Genomic DNA, 26,961 nt, shown 5'->3' on the forward strand with positions numbered 1-26,961 from the left:
ACAAGCACAAAACAACCCGTCTGCAGCACCACAAATCAAACTCAATGATGTAACGGTGGAAAGTATTGATCACTTCTCCCACATGGGCAGTTATCTTTCAACAAGGGCTGACATTGATGCCAAAATCCAGCATCGCCTGAGCTCTGTGAGTGCAGCTTTCTCCCAATCGAAATGCAGAGTGTTTGAAGACCCGGACATTTGTAGGGAAACCAAAATGTTTGTTTACAAAACTATCGTACTACCAATCTTACTCCAGTCACTTACAGACCCACTGTTAAGACCGTGTTCATGAAAGACAATCTTACTCAGCTACAAGTGGAAGAAGAAGAAGAAGATGCTTGACAAGGGCAGGAATATGTTTTAATGATCCAATATACAGACTTTGCAGTGATAAGCAAATACATTTATCTGATTACCAATGCTTAAACTGAATTGTTTAACTGGCTGACAGATTAGGTCCCTAATAAAAACTTGCAGAAAGAGCAGTTGTGTTAGTTTGTTGCAACAAAAAATGTAATATGGATTTTCCAGAAGGTTTTTGGCTGCCCTAAACTAACTGAGATCTCATTTGTCATGTTTATTTCACTTACATGTTAATGAACCGAAAAAGTATGTCATTGTCAACGTTTTGTGCTGAATCAACATCTCAATTTCCCCCACCACTACCAATGGCCAAAAGTAATTGAAATGAACTACTTTGTAAGGGGGGGCGGGAATCAAGTACACAAAGGGTAGTTTAAAGGTTATATTCAAAGAATGCAAAGCTTTAGTTAGAATTTATTTTTATTAGAACATCTATAAATATTTCAAGATGTGACAACTCAATAGCATGAACTTCCTTTACATAATTTAGACTGGGGGTGTGGAGTGATGAAGACACTGAAAACTGTTATCATATTAATTTTAACATGCCTGAAGAGCTGCTTGCATATGCACTCCCTGGGAATAGTCTTCAGAAAAAAAAGTTAATTATAACTTTGATTTTACATTTGACTAGCAAGCCATTCCAGCTGCCCAATTTGACGTCTACAGTATTCATTTTTTTATAATATTAACTAATATTATGAAACAATGCATTTTGAAAAATACTCTGACAAGGCATAACGACAGATTCCTATGCTGCAAGAACTGCTGGTTCTTAGAACCTGGGGTCATTCAACAAAGCTGAACACTGGAAGATTCAAGGCAGATAAAAGGAAATGCTTCTTCACACAGTACATAGTTAAACTATGGGATTCCCAAGCATAGCATGTTGTGATGGTCACCAACTAAGACATCTTTATCTCCATGAATTTGTCTTTCAAATCCATCAATGGCTACTAGCTGTTTGTTTGTTTGTTTGTTTGTTTGTTTGTTTGTTTGTTTGTTTGTGTGGCAGGGAGAGCCACTGCCAGTAGTACTAAGCTGGGTGGACAGGATCTGTTAAAGAGCCCCGGTCAGATCCCGAAAAAATCCGGAAAAATACTTCAGGGTTTGCTGCGTACACAACCGGAGGTGTGCGTATCCAGAGGTACAGTGGTACCTCTGGTTACGTACTTAATTCGTTCTGGAGGTCTGTTCTTAACCTGAAACTGTTCTTAACCTGAAGCACCACTTTAGCTAATGGGGCTTCCCGCTGCTGCTGCGCCACCGCTGCGCGATTTCTGTTCTCATCCTGAAGCAAAGTTCTTAACCCGAGGTACTATATCTGGGTTAGCGGAGTCTGTAACCTGAAGCATATGTAACCTGAAGCGTATGTAACCCGAGGTACCACTGTACCACTGTAACTGAATTTATACCCCACTTTGCATGTGTGTGTCAAAGCTGCTTACAAAGAAAAAACAAAACCTACAATATCCACAGTGCTCCATTCTTCCTCTGAAGCTAGAACAGAAACTAAGCAGGCTGCCAGAGAAGGGAAGCCCACTCCCCTATGCCCAGCATAAGCTGTGAGCTATATAACTTCTCGGCCAGCCCCCAGGAGACTAGTAAAAATTTTGTAGGCTAGTAACTTTTGCAAGCTTATATACAAGGCTTTACCAAATACAGCTTCTGCCTACTTCTTTCTGAGCCAACTGAAAGGAGCTCAAGTACAGATGGCATTTTTCTACTTGGAGAATAAGCCTTCCAGCAAACACTATTCATTATCTGAATAGAAATAACCAGCATTTAAAATTCAGAGGAAAAGATTCTGCCCTGAAGGTACACATTAACCCAGCACGAGTTTAAGGCACTAAAAAGACAAAAATCACTCTTAAAGCAAAGCTCTTTGAATTTCTTTGAAGTGTAGATAATTTGAATTGGAATAATTTAAAGATGATTTTTGGAAATTTAAAACTACTCAAAACGAATGAGAAGTTAACTTGGCGGCAAGCAGTCCCAATCATAATTGCTCCTCTTTTTTATGGAACTAGCTTTTAAAACATTGCATAGCATAAAACCCGTGAGCTAGATAATCCTCATTCAGACCTGACCTTGGTCATATACTTATTTAGTGGCCCTGGGCATGCAACACTAAACCTCAGCACCCTATCTGCAATATGAGAACGTCACTACTGCCCTGCCTTGCAGGGCTGATGAAGGGGTTACTTAGATACCGATGCCATGAATTTCTTAAAAGTCAGCCCACAAATCCATTAAACAAATAAAAATAATTTAATAGCTGTTAATTGAGTAGGTACTTAATGTAGCAGAAAGGAAATAAACACATGTAAAGATCATTCCAGTGGAAAATCAGGAGCTTTCCCTAGATTTAAGGGAAATAATCACAGTTCACATAGCGTAAACATTGCAATATGTATTTGAAATATTATATTCTTTGCAAACGCAATATGCAAAATGCAGCCCAGCAGATTTCAGACCAAACAAACTTTCCATATGCTAGATCCCAGTATGGACAGTCTAGTATTTATATAGATTCAGCGGAGAATCACCTAAAACATGAACTCAGATAATTTTCAGTTCAACAAGTAGGATCTCAATTTATTTTTATTCTAAAGAAAAGTAAAAAACTATAATGGATACAATCTGCCAAGTAACATATTCTTATATGCACAGGGTAAGTTTCCACACACAGAGGCATCTTATTGCTGTCTTTGTCAAAGAAGCAACCTACACACCCAAATTCCAAGACTTTTTGTTATTTGTAGTCCAATTATTTGTGGTTCAAATGTGGGAATGACACTTTAATCTTGAATGGTGATTGGTCTTTTTACCCTTTTAGTACCTAAATGTTCATCAGCAACCTACATTATTCTTCCCAGATTATTTTTCCCTAAATTGTTTTGTTTTAACTAGCATATGTAGGACATCTTGTGGCTTCATTTTGTTTTAAAGTATAATAATGTCTTTAATTAACTTTATAGGTGGTATTAATATTTCTGGCCTTATAGCTTCTGTGCCTGCTTTTTCCTTAATTACATAAGCTTATGATGAATAATATGAGTATTACTCCATATAAAATGAGCAACCAAAGGTTGATTATTGGATAAATGTATATACATGCTAATATGATGTTGCCATCATAAGTTTTAGTCTTGGTTTACATGATAAATCCTTTAGTTTTGAAAAAAATAATATTTATTTAAACATCCACTCAAAATCACAATTTTGGTTCAGTGGCAATGGAGTAACAATGTATACATATACCAGGGAGCACATATAAGACTGTTGTCTATGAGTTGGGCAAGAATAAAGCCAGGAGTTCAAGAGGACTGCAACTTTAAACACTGTATAGTATAACATCACCAGAACGCCCCCTCACCAGCAAAAAAATATCATAAAAATTGATATTTCTTTATTTTCAAGTTAGAAGTCATGGACCTCCATGTGATAAGGCTATTTTCACAGCAGTAAACAACAAAAGAAAGAATTTCCAGTCTCATATCCAAATCAGCAATTACTTGTTCCAATAGTGGTACCTATCTAGTAAGGACAACAAGAAGTAAAGTATCAGATTAAACAAGCAGAACAGAAAGTGAGGGCCAACCGACTTCTTCTTGTAGCACTTTGCTTCTCCTCTTTCCCTCTGCTTGAGATTTGTTTGAGGTTACGATTAAAAATTTACAAAAACAAACAAAATTCTGACAGATGCATTCTGCTGCATTAGCTTGAGCAAGAAATCATAACACATATTTCCTGTACCATTGACTCTGTTCTGATTTGAGGCTGGATTTCACTAGTAGCCAACAGGTGACCCCCAAATCACACAAACAGTCAATGTGTACAACCTCAGAGAAGTGTCTTTTGGGAAAAGAACTTTTTTATCTGGCCTTATGTTGACATCTGGGAAATCAGGTTTATTCCAATTAATTCAGTACAAATATAAACTGCTAGGAATGAATAGAAAGACTGACCCCTCAGCTCTTAATGATGCAAGTACATGTGCGTACAAGCTCAATTTGTAGCAAAAGCTTACGCACAGGGATGCACTTTAATTACTTTGCTGTTGCACAATACCAGAACTCACAGAAATTGGGCTGACCCAATTTGGGGTGACAGAGGGCATGCTTGCCTTGCTCTCACGCTCCTGTCTGTTGCAGCAGGCCTGCTATACACCTCTCTGAGCTTCGACATATAAACAAATGATTCATTCATAAAGAATAGGAAGGTAAAATTCTCCATATCTCACTGATACTTATGAAATTGCAGAAAATTTTCTAACTCCTGGTTCTAACAAACCACACATGCACAAACAAAATATGATCCACAATACCACCTACCACCCATTGTCAGTTAAAAATAATCTGTAAATCAGGATCCTAGTTTCCTATGGATTAAAGGCTCAGCCTTAGAAACAATCTTTGGGACTCAGCTTACCATAAAAGAGAGGCAAGCAATGCAAGTCTCTAAATTCTTCTCCAATTTGGATTAAAAATTGTAGCTGTAAATTAATTCCTGAGACAGAGCTGACCCTAGGAAGAGTAGGACTATGCTCACAGTGGAAACTATTAGGTCAGGGGTCCCTCATTGGGAAGCGGGGTAAGCTTCCTCACCCACTCCACAGCCTGGGTTTTTTCAGGGATAACTTCTCTATGACTTTGCTAGGAGGCTACTTTGAAAAGTTGTCCCCCTGAAATATTTAGCATGCAGGCCAAAAGCCTCTGACAATTAAGATCCTTGGTACAGGGTGGGTTTGGCTCCCACCTCCAGTTTTTCGGTAAGCAGATCATCAAATCGTCCCCTATCAAAGCTAGAGAGAGATTTCTCCATTGTTCTGCTAAGGGATATTTTGTTGAGCTGTCCAGACTGACTTGGCTATCCAGCTATTTAAATTGTTTGGCTCATTTCAGGGCCAATCCGATGGAAGCCAAGGAAAGGCTACCCATCCCTACATCTGATACTGCTGATCAATTATTTTTCCTGGAAAGTCTACCTGGATATAACCAATTTAGACCCTGAGAGTTGAATCCAGAGGAACTTAGTTACACCTCTGATTCCACTGAAATCAATGGGACACTTTAGTAATTAACCTCTGTCTTTCTATAGCAGCCTTATTTTAAAAGACTTGAATCTTATATTAAGATTTAAAATATGTAAATATATTTTAATTAATCAGTAATCAACTCAAAATTCTTTAACTGGCTGGCAGGCCTATTTGCTTGTTATAAACACACAGGTCAGGTGCTATACTTAATTTAAATGCAACACACACAGAGAGGCATACTTTGCCATCCTCTGTCTTCTGTCTCTGCCTGTCTCATTCAGCTGTCCACAACCTGGCAACTCAGCTTAAGAACTTCACGAAAAATGAATTATACGGATCCCCAGACACATGTAAATAAAATGAAGAAATTTCAGATTTACAGTCACTGCCTTCAAACCCCCTTCTCCAGCTCAGGGAGGATTAAGAGGACTTCAAAGCAGCCCAAGCTCCAATTAAACCAGTGTGACCACCCCAGGGATGCAAGAATATTCCTCTGATTAGCAAGATGCACTCTTTGAACTGTTTAGCTAGGAAAAGGTTTTCAGAACTTTAAACAAATGCATTAATTCTCTGTGGGTTTTTAGCATATTTTTTTAAATAAAAAAAAAACCTCAGAATGTTTAAAAACAAGAACAAATTACAGCTCAGGTCAAAAGCCTCATGGAAACTCATTAATAGGTCAACTATCAGTGCTTCGGATCTGAAAGTACAAAATGAACCACAAGAACTCCTGCAAGTATCACAGTACAATAGATGGTCCCTAAATTAACTACCTTCTCAGTTTAGAATCAAAGAGTCGTAGAACTGTAGAGTTTGCTGGATTTTGCAATTCAAATGGACTGTGTCTGTGATTAGGCCAGAGCAGACAAGCTACATGGAACATGAGGCTGCTGCTTTATATCAAGTCCAATCATTGATTTATCCAGCTCAGTACTGTATACACTGCCTGGCAACTGCTCTCCAGCATTTCAGACCAGAGACTTTTCCAGCCCCATCTGGATAAGCCACAGACTGAACCTGAGATCTTCTGCACGCTCTACCAGTCAGCTACAGCCCTTCCCTGTGACTAACCTGAAAATCAACCAAAGCTCCTTTCTATGCTTTCCTACAGACTTAAAACTGTTTTATAGAAATGATTTGTAGGCAACTTACATCCACCAGGAGCAACGCCTCAATATTGGCCTTCCATATGTACCGTGTCGGGAAGATTTTGGGCATCATATGGCAGGACCGAGACTCAAACAAAGATGTGCTCTTCCAAGCCCACATTCTCAGCATGTTCACACTTTTGTCACAGCAACGACATCTACACTGGCTTAGCCATGTACAGTGGTGCCTCGCAAGACAAAAATAATCCGTTCCGCGAGTCTCTTCGTCTAGCGGTTTTTTTCGTCTTGCGAAGCATCCCTATTAGCGGCTTAGCGGATTAGCGCTATTAGCGGCTTAGCGGCTATTAGCGGCTTAGAAAAAGGGGGGGGGAAGGGAAAAAACTCGCAAGACTTTTTCGTCTTGCGAAGCAAGCCCATAGGGAAATTTGTCTTGCGAAGCGCCTCGAAAAACGAAAAACCCTTTCGTCTAGCGGGTTTTTCGTCTTGCGAGGCATTCGTCTTGCGGGGCACCACTGTATACAGAATGCAAGATGGTAAGATCCCCAAAGACGTGCTCTGCGGGGAGCTTGTTTCAGGCACCAGGTCTGTTGGCAGACAAATTCTGCTTTATAAAGGTGTCTGCAAATGTGGCATGAAGGCTGGCAACATTAACCCGGCTACAGGAATCCCTTGCAGATGACAGCAGTGCCTGGAGATACACAATCAGGTTGTATATTCACAGCAGTGGCCAAAAAATGGCCACTGGGAGAAGGCAGTGAGAAGTAAAGCCATGGTGCATCTGTAGCAGTGAAACCGAATGACTTCATCTGTCCCAGCTGCAATAAAATATCTCTCTCCCATATTGGTCTCTACAGCGACAACAAGCGCTGTCACTCTCCAACTGGTTGACTTTACCACCGATGGCACATTTTTCTGTTTTGCTTAAAGACTCGCCTGACTGGACAAAATACATGGCAGCTAAGCAGACAGGTTAAACATAGTTTTCACCAGCTCAGTTGTGTTAAGTGGATCACTGAGTGAGGAGGGAGGAATGGTAGAATATGTGCACTGCATTCAAAATGTTTCAAGCTTTATTCCTAGCATCTAAAGCTGAAAAGGACCAGATAGCAGGTGATAGAAAAGGCCTCTGCCTGAGACTCTGGAGAGCTGCCCCCAGTCACAGCAGATAATATGCATCTGAACAAATAAAAAGCCTGACTTGATACTAGGCAGCTTTCCGTGTTCCCCAAGAAGACCCATTTATCCTAATTAGAACCCATGGCAGACATGTATGGGGTTGTTTTTTTTTAAAAAAAGTGATCCCACTGAGATCCCAAGATGAAATTTTGCAGGAATATTAAATAATTAATACAATGGGGGAGAGACTTTTAATCATATTGATTTTATATCACTTTCTAAAATTAAAAATTTTGTAACTCTAATATTTCAAGTAAATCCATCATATTAAAGCCCATGACGTTTTGAAGAGATTAGTATTTTTGGTTTTGAAATATCTGTTCTGGGTTGAGATTTTAAGGCCAAATTTGTCATATATATTTTTGAAATTTCAACCCTCATAACTCAAAAACAGAATGGTATAATTAAAAAAAACCTAAGATCTGGAACCTTTTCTTATACTACCTTTAGGAAACTGAAACTGAAAACGATATAAAATGGTAAGGTAAAAGTCACTGGATCACTTGACATGGAATGCCCAAGCTTGAGGATGTAATCCCAAGAGCTTTTGTCTATAATCTTTGAGAATTCTTGGAGAACAGGTTGGGTCCCTGCAGACTGGGCAAATGCTGTCCCTATCTTCAAAAAAGGAAAAAAGAAGACACTGGCAACTACCAGCTGGTGAGCTTGACATCAATACCAATAAAGGTCCTAGAACAAACAGTCTGCGAAAACTTAAAAAGGATGCTGTGATTACTAAGCCCCAGAATGGGTTTCTCAAAAACAAGTCATGCCAGATGAATCTCACATGTTTTGACAGAGCTAAAAGCTTTGTGGATCAGGGGAATGCTGTGAACATAGTGTATCTTGATGTCAGAAAGGCTTTTGACAGATTCCCCCATGATATTATGAAGAAGCTGGTAACATGCAGGCTGAACGAGGTAACTGTTAGATGGATTTGTAGCTCACTAATGGTCACTAATCATCCTGAAAAAAAGTGACAAGTGGGGTGCCACAGGGTTCTGTCCTGGGCCCATTGTTGTTCAACATTTTTATAAACAACTTGGATGAAGGAATTGAGGGAGTGCTCATCAAAATCGCAGATAACACCAAACTGGGAGGGGTAGCCAATTCCAGAGAAGACAGATTCAAAATTCAAAGTAACCTTAACAGATTGGAGAGCTGGTTTCAAACTAACAAAATGAATGTCAAATTGTAAGGTTCTGCACTTAGGGCAGGAAGAACCAGATGCACAAATATAGGATGAGGGACACCTGGCTTACTAACAGTACATGTGAAAATAATATAGGGGTCTTGGCAGATCACAAGCTTAACATGAGCCAAACAGTGTGATGCAGCAGCAAAGGAAGCTAATGTTATTCTAGGCTGCATCAACAGATTTACAGTATCCAGATCAAAGGGAAGTAACAGTACCATTCTATTCTGCCTTGGTCAGACCACACCTGGAATACTGTTTCCAATTCTGGGCACCACAATTTAAGAATGATGTTTACAAGCTGGAAGATGTGCAGATGAGGAGCAACCAAGATGATCAAGCATCTGGAAACCAAGCTTTATGAGGAACGGTTGAAGGAGCTGGAAAATGTCTAGCCTGGAAAAGAGGAGACTGAGAGGAGATATGATAGCCATCTTCAAATATCTTGTGGGGTGTCACATTGAAGATGGAGCAAGGTTGTTTTCTCCTACTCTGGAGTTAAGAACTCAAACCAAGTTACAGGAAAGGAGTGTCCAGCTAAACATCAGGAAGAACTTTTTGACAGTAAGAGCTGTTCAACAGTGGAATGGACTCCCTCGGAAGGTAGTGGACTCTCCTTCTTGGATGTTTTTAAGCAAAGGTTGGATGGCCAACTGGTCAAGCATGCTTTAGCTGAGATTCCTGCATTGCAGAGGGTTGGACTAGATAACCTTGGGACCCCTTCCAACTCTACAATTCCATGATTCTATGATCATATACATCAATGTCAGTGTATACACAAATAAGAGTAGAAAATCCACAGTCGTGTTAATAATTTAAAACCAGCCACCTATAAAAGGTATAAGACTTCCATATGCAACGGACACCAAAGACTGTTAATGCTCTGGAGAATTCCCAGCTGCAGAATTTGCAGAGCTCTTCCTGTTCCAACAGAGTATGCTGCCCATTCTACAAATGCAATAAATACCCTACATTTCATAAATATGCAGTTACTTTAATTTTACATTCTCTCTCCCCCTGCAAGAGAAGAAACCACCCCATAACAACTTGATCTTTCAGTTAAGTATGCTCTAATGCTGTGTACATAGTGTGAAAGCTTCCGCATCCAAAGGAGTGATGGACATTAGAACAAGTGGTAAAGAATGAGTATCTGTGTGCCAAAGGCATTCAGTGCTAAGTGGGTATAATAAACCCTTAAGAAGAAGCACTATCATCCATAAATAATGAATAATTCAGAAAGAAATTGAAACAGACTTGAAGTTTCATTTATAGAAAGTGAAACTGCTGGAGAGTAATCACATTAAAGCTGTAAACAGTGGCATTTCAGCAATTACTATTCTCCTTTGCCAGCTCATGCCCTAACAAACTGGTACATTTGTTTAGTTGCCTGAATCTGGCACAGAGCTGAAATCAGCCAAACACAATTACAGCTCCCTGCATCTTTACCACTGCTCCTCTAACTAGAATTAAGATCCGGGGTGGATCACTGTCAGGCATGCTGACATCTCCTCAGCTTGGCTCCTGGAAATGAAGTTTTGATAACTTTAATTGCCTAAACACATTTCTTTAGCATATGCCATATCACTTTTTGTTGAAACTCAATTAGAATTTGATTGCTTCACAATGAATTAGTGGGAGCTATGAAGTGCTGATTATGGAGGCACCTCTGTCGGAAGAGAGTTCCAGAATTTAGGGTAGTGGTCCCAAATGTGGCTTCCCCCATCTAGGTGAAGGTTTCCATCTTTTAATTTGGTAAGCATCAATTTATGTAGTGTCCTCCCAGAATGAGCAATCTTTAAATGGCTAATTGAAACAAACCAACAAACAAAAATCAGTACGTGACACAGTGATTTCATTGGAGAACCAAATAATATGTTTGTCTACTCTCCTTCCTTTGCCTTGAGAAGTTCAACCGCACTGTGGTGCTGCTCTCCTTATCGAGAGGTGGTGGACTCTCCTTCCTTGGTGGTGTTTAAGAAGAGTTTGGATGGCCATCTGTCATGTATGATTGAGTTCCAATTCCTGCAATGCAGGGGGTTGAACTAGATGACCCTTGGAGTTCCTTCTAACTCTTCAATTATATGATTCTATGAAAAGGTGTCTCTCATATATTATGCTTTGTTTACGGAACACTGTGGTCATCTGAATGTTACTTACAGAGGACAAAGAATTATAGGAACACAGATAGTTGCCTTATACAAATCAGGCCATAATACTATTTAGCTAAGAATTGTCCATGATGACAGGCAGCAGCTTTCCAGGGTCTCAGGGAGTGGACATTCCCATCCCTTCCTGGACATGTTGTGGACTGAACAATAAAACTTCTGCAAGAAAAGCAGGTCTCCGTCATGGAGCTGTGGTCCTTTCTAATGTGATATCCTACAGAATGGCAAATATATCTGAGTGCAAAAGCATGTGTCTAAGTTGTCAAAGGAGTAGGTCTTCTTCTTGCACAATAAAATGAAAACAGCTGCTCTCTGAAATGAAGCCATTAAACAACTTTGAGCCCCACACTCAGATGTTCCAGCTACTTCTGCAGGGCACTTATGATCAATGGGCACACTGCCCATTGCAGAATTCAACCACTTTACTCAGGTAAAGTGCTTTTTCAATATATAGGTATGGTCTGAAAAGCTCTATTGAGAACATGAATCCTTACTATCATACTGGGGGAAGTTTAAAGAAACTAAGAGTTTTAACTAAAAAGTATTTCCATTATGCTCCTTTCAGCAAGTATAAAACATACAAAAGAAGCAACACTGTTCATGCTTATAGTCAGCCTCAGAAACTCTATCGATTACCTACACTAGTTGGATGGCAGAGAAAAGTATTTTTTGAAAAGGCTAGCTCAGGACTCCTCAGTTGTGGTTTGTTTTTGTTTTGCTTTTTTACAGGAAGTGGGGCAGGGGGAGAGAAGAGGGTTTCTCTTTTCACCACTCTTTCCCCACATACACCATCCACCTGCAATCACATCATCCGCCAAAGAGACAGAGGAAAAGGATTTCATTAATAAATTTATTTCAACTCTCTTTTCAATGGCGCTGAAAAATGTATGCAAATCCATTCATAATTAGGTTTAAAAATTCCATTTCATGGGATAATCAGACTTCAAAAAAACTCAATTTTAGTTTTAATCAGATATTAACAAGGATATTAACTCCATTTCATTCAGAGGAGAGAGAAACGGCAAATTTAACACAAAATTTATTCAAGCTTAGCCCTAGGAGATAATTAAATAAAATTAATTTGGCAAGGGTTTTCTGTAAATGGAAGCATTCCAGACAGCAAAACACTTTTCTGAAAGAAACAAATGCAGTTCATTACTGTACAAACAGATTCAAAGCTTATTGTTCAGGAAGGGAGGAAATCTGAAGTCTTCTACAACAGGAAGGTAACCAGCCCTCAAGCTGCTTCTAAGGAGCAACAACTTATGGAGAGCAGATGTGATAGCATGGCCTACATTACCTCTTTGGGCAAGCTTCTTAAAGTTAACCCAGGAGATAGTAGTCATAAAAAGGGACAAAACCCACACAAAGGAATCCAGAGCTACCACAGAGAGGAAACAAAGCTATTTCTGGAGCAGGAGTAAAGAGCAAAAAGACAGACGCAGTCCTCCAAGAATCACCACCATAATCATCTTCATTTACATAGCACTTTACATTGTACAAAGCACTCCACACACATCAACTCAAAATCAATTAAACTGCTGCATAAGGCAGACCGGTACTGTTATCCCCGTGTTGCAAATGCTGGAGAATAAAACAGAGGGTCAATTCAGACGTTCGGTCAAACCACAGCTTGTGCTAATCATGGCTTAAATTCTAAGCTGTGCTTTGAGCAATCAAACATTGTGCACAAATGAGAAAGGGGGGGGATCATTTCTAAAGAAAGAAAAGACAAATTTGCAACTGAATATGTAGTCAGAAGTCTTATAGAATTAAAAATAAGAAAAACATTCGACTGCCCTAAACAGAGCGAGATCAAATTTAGCATACTAAGAAGTATGTTGCCTTAATTTTTACGGTTGCATATGTATTTCAAAAGCTTTCTAGCCAAAAGTAGTTGAACTGAAATACATTTGTCTGGGAAGAAAAAATAATGTGACTTATCTTGGGTTTAATGTAATATTCAAACAAATTCAAATATTTACTTAGAAATTATTTTAATTGGAATTCTTCTCTATTGATGCTTTATACATGACAGTAGAACACACTTCCCTTACTTTACTTGGATATTAAGAAAAAATAGTAGTTGTTTATAAATATGTACACATTCTAGAGTAGTCACCAGTAGAGGGTGGAGGGTTTAAATTACAACTTTGGTTTTAGGTAAGACTGGTATTGTATTCATTCTGGTTGTCCAATTTGATTCATAGGCCTAGTTCACACTGCTGTGCTGGCTGGGGCTGAGAGAAGTTGTAGTCAAAATATCTGAAGGACATTGGACTGGGGGTGGCTGAAGTAAACCATAGTTAATGGATTACAGTGAACCCAGAGATGGCCCCCACTTTACTCCTATCAGGAGCAGCAAACCATGATCCCCAGTTTGGACATGGCACTAAGCCAAGGACTATGGTTTGTTGTTCCCACTTGCACTAAGGGAGCGTTCACAAAAAACAATAAGTAACTATGGTTTACTATGACATGCAAACACAGCCTTAATGTATTCATTCATTACGTTAGTAATTAATGCTATGAAACAATGCATTTCTAGAAGTACTATAAGAAGAGTGTGCTAATGGAAATTTTTCTACATTATTTGAACTACTAAGCAGAATGCTGCAGACAGTTAGCATGTACTTTCCCCCAGGAAATGCCTCTCATTACTGGCTTTCCAGGTACACCGATGAGCAAAAGCAATGGCATTCTCCAGTGCCAGCCTCTCAGACAAGCTGATAGACAAACGTGTCACACACACAAGACAGGCTGCTCTACAGAAAGCACATAGCAAAGGGACGAAAGAGCACCAGATGACTCTTGACATTTTTCTTCATTAAGTGAAAGTAGAATGAAATGTCTTCAAGTGCAGCTGATCCAGAATTCATTAATATATGCTACTAAATACTTAGAACAGAATATATTGGCTACAACAGAAAAGGCTTGAGAAATTCAAGCACATTAGTAAGCATCATGCTTTTCCATTAAGTTCCAACTTCAAAGAAAATAATTAAATACATGTTTGTACTCTCCATATCTATTTACATTCACTGCATTTCTACATGAACATCTATACTTTAAATATACACTTAAAAGCATTAAGCATAAATGTGAAATGTTAAGTGCTTACGAACTCCCATATCAGTCAGGCAGTCTTAGCAGTGAGCCTATTTAGTTCAGAACCTGCTTTCCCACAGCACCCAGCAAAATGGCATGAAGGAAGCAACCCATCCCCTGTTGTTGATACCAGCAACTAGCATTCAAAGGCAGACTGCCTCTGAATGAAAGGTGCCATTTAGCTAAGCTGGGCAATAGCCATTTATAGATACGTCCTCCATTACTTTGACTAATCCCCCTGTAATCATCCAAGCATCTTATAGCTAAGAAAACTATGTGTTGTGGGAGATTCTTTTTGAAATGAAAAAAGACCCAAACATTGTAGCCTAGTGATTCATAATCATTTTGGAGACACAAACCCCTTTGAGAATCTGATGAAATCTATGGACACCTCGCCAGAAAAATGCACACAAACACATACACACTTAATTTTGCATGCAATTTATTTTATTGAATTGGAAATATTCTTCCCCACCCCACCCCCAATTCACAGACCCTCTGAACCCCATCAATGGACCCTGGGCTAAGGACCCCTGCTTTAGCCCTTCTTCAGAGAGAAAATGCTTCAACCCCCTGGTGATGTTGGATGCCCTTTTCAAGCTTTAGAAAACTTTACCTGAGAGCAGACAATCACAGCTGTACCCAATACAATATTCCAAATGCTGTTAAATATTTAAGAAGATCACAATATTGACCGTCACATTTTAATCCCTTTTCACAATCCCTAAAATAGTTTTTCCTTTTCTACAGCTACCACATTGAGTCCATGATTTCAGTGAGCTAACTTTCATGACCCCAAGATACATTTCTTGGCTTGTTTGTTGTCTTCAGTTCAGACCCTGTCATGTGAAGTCAGAATCTTCTACCTAAATGTGAATCATTTTGCAGTTACCTACATGGAACCCAATTTGCCTTTCTGTTGCCCATTCGCCATTATGGAGCTCTTCAGAAGTTGAGTTTTCTCATGTTTGTGTCATCAACAAATTTGGTCACTTCACTGCTTATCCTAATTGCTGATACAGTGTTACCTTGTTTTCGGAACAAAGGTTCCACTGTAGTTTATGGAAATGTTAAATAGCAACAGTCACAGTGCATAATCTGGAGGAAAGTACACTGCTTATTTCACTCTTTTTCAAGAACTGTCCATTTGCTTGTACCCCTCTGCTTCATGCTCTTTAAACAATGGCTGATTGTTCTTTAAACAATCACTGATCCATGATACGGAAGGGGGGGCATGTCTTCTTCACCTTCTTCTTCGCTACAATGTATCCATTTATTTCCGAGTCCAATTGTCAATGTCAAAAGGGACTAAAATCTATAAAATTCATAGAAAATCAACGTGCCAATTTGCTCAATTTCTCCATGGACTCCATGACACCTCCCCTGTCCTCCATAATCCCTCAAAAGCAAGGTCTCAAGACCCTAATCCTGTCAAATCACTCTGCCAAGCCTTCCCTCTGGGCAATGCCAGGTGGCAGACTATACATACATGGACCATTGTCTTCTCATCACTGGTACTCAGGATGTGCTTATCTGCGCATATCTCCAGCTCTGCATATTCCCCCTCCCTCCTCCTTATGTTAATCCGGTGTAACCCAACCTCTTCTTAATGTATTCATGATGTAATCTGTGTAACCCAACCTCTTCTTAATGTATTCATGATGTAACTGGGATGTATTCTGGGACATGGAGGGAAGTTTCAAAAGTTCATGTCATCCGTTTCTCGCTGTTCAATCTCGCCTTGAACCTGTTGCGCAATAAACTTGGATCTTCTGCAGCTTGCTCCTGTCTCCGGCTGAGCTCATTTTTCTCCGCAGGGACCCGCGGACTTAGTCCGACAAGCTGGGTGGCAGAGCAGCCTCGCACCCAGATTTTACCATAACATCCATAAAACAACCTGTCTTCTTATCTCATGACTGCTAAGTTTACACAGAAGCCTGTGGTAAGGGACTATTGTCAAAGTTTTTTTGAATTCTAAAGTAAGGTAAAAAGGTAAAGGACCCCTGGACAGTTAAGTCCAGTCCATGGTGACTATGGGGTTGCAGCGCTCATCTTGCTTTCAGACTGAGGGAGCTGGTGTTTGTCCACAGACAGCATGCCAGGTCATGTCGCCAGCATGACTAGACTGCTTCTGGTGCATGGAGGACCATGACAAGTGCCAGAGCACACGGACACACCGTTTACCTTCCCGCCACAGCAGTACTTATTTATCTACTTGCACTGGCATGCTTTCAAACTACTAGATTGGCAGGAGCTGGGACAGAGCAACGGGAGCTCACTCCATCATGGGGATTTGAACTGCCGACTTTCCGATCTAAATTATAACATGTCAACCAGATCTTCCCACCCATCTATAAGCTTGTTGACACTCTCAAAGAACTCAAAAAGGTTGGTGTGGATCTCTATTCTTACTTACCTAGGGTTGTTTATCTACATGTTTAATAATTATACCTTCAATAATGCTTTCTAGCAATTTAAGCCAACTGACTTGCAATTTCCTGGCTTCCACTGTAATCCTTTTTTCAAGTAGCCCCTAGAACAGGGGTAGTCAGTGTCACACCCTTCAGATATTGTTGGGCTATAACTCTCATCATCCCTGACAATTGGTCATGTCAACTGGGGTTGATAGAAATTTTTGTCCTCCAACATCTGAAGGGGACAATATTGGTCACCCCTGCTCGAGAACTTCATCTGGTCACCTCTGTTTGACTCAGTTCTTCAGATACCCTCCCTAAAAAAAAGCAGTTCATGCATGGGTGGATGTCCCAACAGTTGCTGCAATGAAGACAGATGCAAGGAGCCACAATTTATTCTAGCCTCTTGTTGAGTGCATGCATGCATAGTAGCAAACAGGAGTTCACTGTTGCATAATGTGTGAAATTGTCCTGGGAAGTATTGTGCCCCAAGAAGGTTAAGTTCAATCCAGCTTGGAGGTGGGGAGTTTGGCTCCAATCTCTACAAAGTTCATCAAAATGCCTTGTTTACAAAAAGAAAAAAAGAAATGAAGAAGCACCGACTCTTTCATTTTCAACCTTCTAGGTCAGCAGTTTAAAACTTGCTACTAAGAACCATTTCCAGTGTTTCTGCTGAATGTACAAATTCAATCACCTCCAATTTTTGCTTTTAAAACCTAAGTCTTCACAAATTTCAAGAATTCCCCAAATGACCCAGTCCTGTGCCAGCTTTCATGTAGCTTCCTGACTTCAAGGAGAAACGTCTTCCCAGCCTGCAAACCTTTTCCAGTATTTCTCAAAGAGAAGGAAGCCAACAAACCTGCACACTGCACATAGCCAAAAGAACACCAGACAGAGGATCAAATAGTAGGGAGAGAAGCCAGAAGGTATGAGTGTAAGGTAAATTTACAATTTAAAGCGTTAAGCCAAACCTTTGTATTTCAGAGGTCATTGGTACTTTACTTTAAAAAAATACTTCTGTCAAAGATTGTAAATCGGAACACTGCAATAAAGGTGTTTGATAAAATAGCACAATAAAAGAGTGAACCTGCACCATATACACAAGATCAAATCCTTTTAAAGTTTCCATTCATTCACTACCACCACACCTTGGTTCCATATTCATAGTTACTAAAGCAGATTTGAATCCCCCATATAACCCATAAACATTTACCAGAGGGGAAAAGGGGAAGAGAAATCCAGACTTCTCCTATAGTGATTGTGCATGCTTGTTTCTGCAGAATGGTTAAATATGTTAATGGTGCCATGAGCAAATCCATATTTTCCAAAGTGGTGTGAACACAACTGAACTACGTTCAACTTGATCTACAAGCTATAATCTCTCGGCATCAACTGGCACAAAGAACAGAACTGGGCCCTTAAATTGGGCCCTAGTAAATTCCAATCAATTCCTCAGCACTTAATGGTTACACACACACCAGCACAGAAATGAAATGGACAATTAAATGGAAATAGGGAAACTTAAAATTATAAATTACTCCAAGACTTTGGCAGCTATTGTGTTTGGAGAGATGTCAAAAAGAGACAGGCTGAATAAAAATAAGATGTGAGCATTTGAGCCTTCTGACAGCAGCACTCCGTCCTTCTGCTGATTAGCCTCTGCTATTTAAATGATAATTCCACTGTAGTTACATTAGGCATGACTGTTTGCCTAGAAGTGGTTTTTTTATGGAAAAAGAGTACACACTGGAAATCTCTTCTTCACAGCATACTGAGCCCTCAGGTTCAAGCTATTTGCATTTTTCAAGGGTCACTTCACACTTGCAAGAAAAAAGGGCTACTCTTATTACAGCCCACTTGCTGGAAATAAAGCACAAGAATGTAAGAGCTGCCTTGCTATGCCTGGTCCAGAATTCTGATGTCAACTCTCAGGTGCCTCTGGGTGTTCACAAGAAGGACATCAACAGGACTGGCCCTCATGGCTGAATCTCTGGCACTGGTAAATTCAGAGATACTTCCTTTGTGTGTTGAGGCTCCACTTCAGTACAACAGCCATGAGTCAGATGTCAGGAATTGAAACATGACCTGTGGCTGGTTCCAATTTAGAGGATCCTCTGGGCTGCAAGAGGCATCATATCTGAAAGACTGGTTTTCCTGCTACTTGTCCACATATGCATCATGGTTGGCAGAAGAGGCTCTGTTCCTAGTTCCAACCAAACAGCACCAACTTCAGTAATTTATTCAGATCCCTCTTTTGCTCCCCCCCCCCCTTTCACTTCAGGGCTGTTGCTTCCTGCAGTTCTTGACAGAGCTTGGGGACATACTTCAGCATGTCAAACTACACTGGTAATAGTTATTACTGAACCTCGCTCCCCGATATCAAGTGATAGCATCAGCTGGAAATACTGCATGGTAGATATGAAGAGCACTATCAAAATATGGTGGCTGTCCAAACCCCTTTCTCTCAACCTAGTCCACAAACTCTACCTTTATTCCTTCACAGAAGATGATTTAGGTCATAACTAAAAATTATGAAATAGACAAGGCAAGCCCTTATTCTGCAAGTGTTCTGACAAGCGGCAAAAGACAAAAGCAAAGAATAGCTGTGTTCCTCTTTAATATTTATTTTTTCCTTTCTATATTCAGAAAATCCCCACTGTGATGTGACAGCTTGTTTTACATAGGGAAGCTTGTGAACAACCACCATGAAGTTACAATCTTTTTACAGCTCATAAATCACAGCAAACCACTGAAAAATTACAGGCACTATAAAAGTCCTCGTATCTTGGAGCTGTCAGCCACCATCACCCTCTTCCTGTTCCTGTATGCCCTGCATAGCATGGTCAACATCTCAAAAGACTTCCAACATTCCTCCAATCTAGGCAGTCTTAAAAGCTTCACAGAAAATTCAGAAAACCCAGACAGCGGCCTATAGGCAAGTAATTTCTTCAGAGCAGAATATTAAAAACAATCACAGCTGGATTGAGAGATGGCAGTTAGTTTAGGAAATTTTAGTTGTCTAGCATAGCATTTTCACAAAACTGACACATGCCAAACTCCAGCTAATAGGCACACTGCACTGCATCTAAAGTTGCTTCCCTCAAATGTGGAAAATCTGAATCAGGTCTTGGAAATCCAAATAGATGCGCTTCATAAATGTTAAGTATTGAATCATAATTAGCTTTTGTCTCATCTATTTATTTATGGTGCTATTTATTTATGGTGCTTCGGCTTTTTTAAAATATATTTTGCCATTAGTAATCAGGAGAACTGCAAACTTTTAATTGAACCCTGGGATTGCTGCAGATGGAGACTGGGATGCAATTATAACTAAAGCTCATGAGTCACTTAAATATGCCTTAAAATATATTAAAAAACTAAAAAAAAAGTCTCTAAGGTGCTACTGGACAATTTTTTAATTTATTTCAACTGCGTCAGACCAACACAGCTACCTACCTGAATTAAGAGAAATATGTGACTAGTGAATTGAAGGTTTCCATTCTTAAAAAAAGATATTTTCTTTATTTCAGAATTTTTTTCTTGTTATATTATTTTTGTTCATATTTTGTTGATATGGAATCTTATCAGAAAAGCAAATAAATAAAATATGGGGGGAAAGAAAAAATGAATGTTGCCATCCTATGCCATGAGAAGCCATACTTCCCACAAATTGAGTCTTTTAAAGGAGGTGAGCAGTTCACTCAAAATATTGAGATTAATACTGTAGTTTGTAGAAGGGTGGTGACAGCAGTAGCAATGGGAAGAAATGCTGTTTTTGCATTTCATTCATTTTAAGTTGTGAGCCACCTAGAGGACACAGTTGATTGGGCAATTTATTTATTTTTTTAAAGTGGCTGCTAAAGACAACTTACTCATGTATCCTAAACATTATATATCATCTTTGGTCATGGCTACTTTTCAATCATTTCTAAACCCCATTAATGTAGTCTGTCTCTGCTTTCTCTGCTCTAGCCACTCAAAACTATGTAACAAAATTCTCCACAAGAACCCCAATCACAGATGACTGGGTAAAAGATCTCTTGGCTCTAGCTAGCCACTGAACAACCTCTCTCGTGATACAGCAAAAAAGGATGAAAGTTCATTTCTTGAACCTTATACTGAAATGGGGGAATCACAACCACCACAAAATCACAACCACCACAAAAGTCCTTTTTCATGCAGCACAGTGGAATTCACTACCACAAAATACAGTGATGGACACCAACTTGGTTGGCTTTAAATGGGGAATAGACAAATCCACAGCTGAGAAGGATGTCAAGGCTACTAGTCATGGCAATTATATTACCTCCAGTAGCAGAAACAGTATGTCTCTGAATACCAGTTGCTGAAGAACACAAGTGGGGAGAGGGTTCTTGAACTCCTGTTCTGCTTGTGAGCTTCTCAGAGGCACCCTGTTGGCCACTGTGAGATCAGAATGTTGCACAAGGTGGGCCTTTGGCCTGATCCAGCAGTGCTCATCTTATGTTTTTCTAGGCCTTAGCAACTGTTTAGTTTATTTTTGTATTAGTAGTTATTTTTATTATTGCTAATAGTAGCAATATTATTAGGATTTCTACCCCCCCTTCAAACTACCTCCCAATGTGGCTTACAAAACTCAAGTTTAAATTAGCTGAATTTGTAGCTGTAAGGTGTGAAAGTGTGTGCGTGAGATCTCAAACCAGTCAGGTTCTGACATTTTGCCCCCTGCAATAATACTGGCACTTCTGTTTCTGCGGTAAACTTGCATACAGTGGTGCCCCGCAAGACGAACGCCTCGCAAGACGAAAAACCCGCTAGACGAAAGGGTTTTCCGTTTTTCGAGGCACTTCACAAGACAAATTTCCCTATGGGCTTGCTTCGCAAGACGAAAACCCATAGGGAAATCTCCGGGACAACGGGGAAGCGCAGCGCGTCTTCCCCACTGTCTTCGGACCTCCTCCGAAGGCTGGCGGTGGGGCGGAGAGACCTTCTCCCCGCGCCAGCCTTCGGATGGCTGTCCTGAAGACTTGCGGTGGGAGGAGGGTTTTCCTTCCCACCACCAACTTTCAGAATGCTGTTCTGAATGTTGGCGGTGGGGAGGAAATACCCTCCTCCCACCGCAAGCCCCGGGAACAGAGGAGAAGCGCTGCGCGCCTTCCCCTCTGTTCCCGTACCTGTCCGAAGGCTGGCGGTGGGGCGGAGAGACCTCCTCCCGCCGCCAGCCTTCGGAAGGCTGCTCCAAAGGCTGGCGGCGGGAGGAGGTCTCTCCACCCCACCGCCAGCCTTCGGAAGGCTGCTCCGAAGGCTGGCGGCGGGAGGTCTCTCCGCCCCACCGCCAGCCTTCGGAAGGCTGCTCCGAAGGCTGGCGGCGGGAGGAGGTCTCTCCGCCCCACCGCCAGCCTTTGGAAGCCTGGCAAGCGGTCTCCATCGGAACGCATTAATTGATTTTCAATGCATTCCTATGGGAAACCGTGCTTCGCAAGACGAAAAACTCGCTAGACGAAAAAACTTGCGGAACGAATTAATTTCGTCTTGCGAGGCACCACTGTAATGAGCCAGATTGTCCATATCATTTGAAGCAAAGCTGAACAAGTTAGGCCAACCTATGCTAATCAGTGTCCTCCAGATGTGCTGGCTGGGGCTTGAAGTTGTAGACCATAAAGTTTTCTGAAGGCACCAGGTTGGCAAATGCTCTGTTAGGTCATTACTATTCCTGCAAGGCTGCCTCTCCTGCTGAGCTACTCCTAAGTGCATCAAAACCATGGGCAGGATGGCTGGAATATAGAGTGCACCAGCTCCCTTCTCCAATTGACATTGTTAAGTCAAGAAGTGCAAATGGAAATGTGATTGTAATCTCAGTGGTCGCTGCTGTGATCTTTATCTGCCAAGAAGAATACGAAGGCAACTATAATGACAGAGAATGGAATTCATTTTAACAGCAGGCCTTTTGCTTTATAAAGGGTCATTCACAAAAAAGCACATTAATTCTGCCCCCCCTTTAAATAAATGAAACATTCCTACCAGCCTCAAAGTCAGGCACCATGGCCACAACTCCTCAGAATGCTGCACCTTCTTCTCTTCCAAAAAGAGAGAAAGTGATTATAATTGTACATCCTGGCACAATGAAGGCCAGGTTGGCGTGAGCGGGGTGGGGGGTGGGGAGAGGCGGGAAAGTTGCACTGTCTTTCACTTGACGTAGCAAAAACAACAAGACAACATACCATGGACAAAGCCGCACATGATTAATTGCAATTAGGAAGCTTCTTTCACTTGCAGCCAATGTGTGACTGCTCTGATCCTGAAATCAGTGAACATAAGAAGATCGCTGCTGGATCATACCAAAGATTTATCAAGACCAGCATTCTGTTCTCACAGTGGGTAACTAGGTGTCCATGAAAAACTCACAAGGAGGATACAAATGCAAGAGTACCCTCCACAAGTCTTCTCATCTCACTCCCAGTAAGTATAGTAAAACAAAATTATTTAACATAATAATGCAAGTTTCAGTTACAGATAGGTAGCCGTGTTGGTCTGCCATAGTCAAAACAAAACAAATTCCTTCCAGTAGCACCTTAAAGACCAACTAAGTCAGTTCTTGGTATGAGCTTTCGTGTGCGAGCTTTCGTGTGCATGCACACTTCAGATGTGTATCTGAAGAAGTGTGCATGCACACGAAAGCTCATACCAAGAACTGACTTAGTTGGTCTTTAAGGTGCTACTGGAAGGAATTTGTTTTGTTTTGAATGCAAGTTTCAGTGTGCCACTGATCTGGGCTGCTGTTACACAAGAAGGAAAACACAAAATGTGGTGATGACACACCACACTTTTCCATCTTCCATGTTGGAACTCAAGGCAGCATAGATAGGATTCTCCCATCTATACATTGATCCAATCCAGATCTGCTAGGCTTCAGCAAAGTTCCCTTCAGACCATGCTCATGGTTTTCTACAGCTAAACATTACTTAAGAGAGATGACAAAACAGGACTTTTTTTCGTCCATTGATTCACATCAGCAAAAATGTACAATTACAGGTTCACAAACATACACAAGTCAGTGCACCATAGAGATAAAACTCTCCAAGACCAGCACAAAACAGTTCACATTCCTTCTAAGGCTAAGCCAGGAAGCTGTTCTCATTGGTCCATTTCCTGCATGATAGGAAGGCTGGCCACCTGTAGATTTTTGTCTTCTCCCCTGGCTGGGTATCAGAGGAAAACACAATGTAACAAGAAATGGGTTTCCTGGTCCTGTTGGAGGAAATGTGCCATCTAGTGGGTGCTGACTTAAGTTGCATTGCAATAAAAAGTAAACGGCCATTAAAATTGTGCATGTTGCATAATTGACCTTTGCAAGAGTAACCCAAGCTGGACGTTGATAAAAGGCAGTAGAAACTACCAATCAGGAGAAATTTGAGCCTTCCAAGGCCTAGCACCTGTGACATCAAAGCAATTTGCTAAAGACTCAGATTTTATTACTGGATTTTTTTACTATCCATACCAATACACACAAAGCAACAGACTTCTCAGACTGTAACCTGAACTTCAAAATCTTTGCATCCTCACTGCTGGGGTGATTGATACTATGGAGCAGCAAGGCATTACAAGCACACTGATACGGCAAAATGAATAGAAACTACCATTCTCTTCCACCATCTGTTATACTATACCGGGGATGTCCAACCGGTTTACCGCAATCGACAGGTTGATCCCCGGGTGATAGTGGTAGATGGCGGTCGATCGCTAGTTCATTTCCATTCTCTTGTGAAGATTAGCTGTAAAATGAACGTATCAGCCCCTGCCCCCTCGCTGTTTGTTTCAGTGTCACAGGATTGCTATACCGGAAGTTGCAGTTAGCGCCGGCCAGATTTTGTAATGGTGAGTGATTTTTTGCATTCCCATCTTAAAATAATCACCTCTGCTTCGTGTGCTCCCCCAAAGAAAAGCTTCACAACTCCGACCCTGCCCCCTAAAAAAAGCTTTATAACTTTGTCCTGAACCCCTAAAAAATGGGTAGATCACTGCCACTTTTTGGTTTTGTCTTGGGAGTTGGACATCCTTGTACAATACCATTCCAACAAGCAACATTCATCCTTATTTGGAAAGCATCAACAATAGCACAGAATACTTTTCCTTAGTTGACTCTGTACACAATGGTAGGAGATCAAAAAAGTGAACACATCCACAAAAACATGTCCCATGGCTTCTTATTTTCTGTATGAGAATCTTGAGGTGCCTGCATATAACCGATTTTTATTTAGTTTGTAGAACCATAGAATTGTAGATTTGGAAGGGACCCCAAGGGTCTTTAGTCTAACCCCTTGAATTGTAGGAATCTCAACTAAATCATACATGACTGTCAGGGAACTGCCATCAGTAGTGGAGGGGGAGCGCAAAAGCCAGAGGGATTCCAGAGAGCGTCCAGGGATCGGGAGAAGCAGCCCATCTTCTGGGGAAGAGAATCAGCGTAGCACCAGTGGAGAAGGGGGGCAGGTGGGGGAAGTGGCGAGGCGGTCCCATGACTCCTTGCCTGGGACCAGCGGGGAGAGTAGGGGTCCTCCGCTACCCACGCCCTCCCTGTGTAGAAGGCTTTCACGCAGAGAGGGTAGGCGGAGACTAGGCGTCAAAGAGCTTCTTTGCTGGAAGAAGTTTAAGAAACGCCCACTCACAGATTCTGCCAGCGACTGAGTCAGCCAAGGGTGAGTGGCTGTCTGGACAGAGGAGGTTCACTTTGGCAGCCCAGCCAGGTGTTTGCACCCAGCCAGGGAGATAGGCACCTGCTTACGCACGAGCAACCCCTTATAACCATTACAATGACAGATGGCCACCCAACCTCTGCTTAAAAACCCCACGGAAGCAGAGTCCACCATAAGACAATACGAGCAGCACCATAGTATGGTTGATTTCCCCCCCCAAGTACAGAACCAAAAAGCAAAGGAAGGACAGCAGACAATAATTTGATTTGGCTCTCTAATAAAGACACCATGTCACCTACTAATATCTTTTGGTTCCAATTAACCATTAAAAGCCTTGTTCGTTCAGGCAGGTCACTACATAAGTTGATAGTTATCAATTAAGAAGATGGAAACCTCCACTTAGAAGGGGAAAGCCACATTTGGGACCATTATCCTGTATTCTGGCATTCCCTTTCCACAGAGATGCCTCCAGCATCCACTTCTATATTTTTAGGACAAACCATGTTCTTCTTATTGTAAATTGTTTTAACCGTTTTTAATATTGAGTTGTACCCAATGCTAGTCCTACTAAAAGGAGACCTTCTGAAGTTAATGGACAAGCTTAGGTACATTAATTTCAATAGTTCTCCTCTTAGTAGGACTTCATATGTTGGGGGGCAATGGGACTTTATGGTGAAAGGTCAGTAAAAAAACCCAATTAACTGGTATTAAGAAGAATATTCTGCGATTAGTAAGTGACAATGGTGAAAGAGAACAACGAAATGAAAAGCCACATTTGGGAACAGAAGTAATAAAGCTTATGGTGTATAAGAGGAAGGAGAGAGTGGTCAAGGTGTGTTATTGTTCAGATGGCTGCAGCTGAACCAACACTCATAGTCCCACAAAGCAGCAAATTTAAACAGATGAGGACCAGAGGGAAGAAATCCAAAGGTTCTCAGCCGGCTAACATATCTCAGCAGCAAACACCAGGCTAAAATGCAGAAGCCATCTACCAACAAAAAGCTCTATTAGTACTAGCCAAACACCCAAGAACAAAAACATATTAACCCAAGACCAGGAAAGCATCTTGGGGAGAGCATTCCATAATGGGGGTGGGAGCTACTACAGGACTACTAGAAAATTTAGTCACAGAAAAGTAGTAAATGCAACTCCTTGAACATCAGATAATTGTCACAGAAAATACTTCCACTTCACCAGGAGTCAAGCAAAACATCTAGAGCTAAGAACTAAACTATGCTCCATTAAGTTTGGCAAATGCTGGTAGATTAATCAACAACTCAAAAAGGCATGGTAAAGTCTTTGCTTGTTTGATTCCTTATTTATGTGCAGGTGCATGTTGCGTTGCCCCACGACTTCCCCTTCCTTTGTGACAAGTTCCCCAGGCTTGTTTCGAACCGTTTTGAATTGTGTTTTATAGTGAATACTGCATTTACTCTCCTTTTTGTATATTTGTGGTAGATTAACTGAAAGACCAGTGAATTTTCAGAGACATCCTACATTAAACAAAGCACCAATCTGCCTAAAAAAAAAATACGTTTCTTATAGTGAAAAGAAGGAATAACGGACTATCCTAAAACGTCCTGCACAAACAAGAACATTGGTGCTCAGATTGTTACTGTCACTTTCTACTTACTTGATATCTAAGCCAGTGCTCTGGTCCAGTTTCTCCCAAGTATTCAGCTTTCCCTGAAGTCTCTGAAACAAGTAACAAAAGAATT

General features: G+C 40.9%; 1 protein-coding gene across 1 annotated transcript in view; it reads right to left on the reverse strand.

The window, feature by feature from the left end:
- Positions 1–26,961, reverse strand: part of MAD1L1 (mitotic arrest deficient 1 like 1) — a 458,859-nt gene that overhangs the window by 415,001 nt on the left and 16,897 nt on the right. Inside the window, exon 9 of the mRNA XM_081839735.1 lies at positions 26,877–26,938. Coding sequence (XP_081695861.1) covers positions 26,877–26,938 — 62 coding nt within the window. The remainder of the gene's footprint in view (positions 1–26,876; positions 26,939–26,961) is intronic.

The sequence above is a fragment of the Podarcis erhardii genome (assembly GCF_964252035.2).
Source record: "Podarcis erhardii genome assembly, chromosome: 14".
NCBI classification, from domain to species: Eukaryota; Metazoa; Chordata; class Lepidosauria; order Squamata; family Lacertidae; genus Podarcis; species Podarcis erhardii.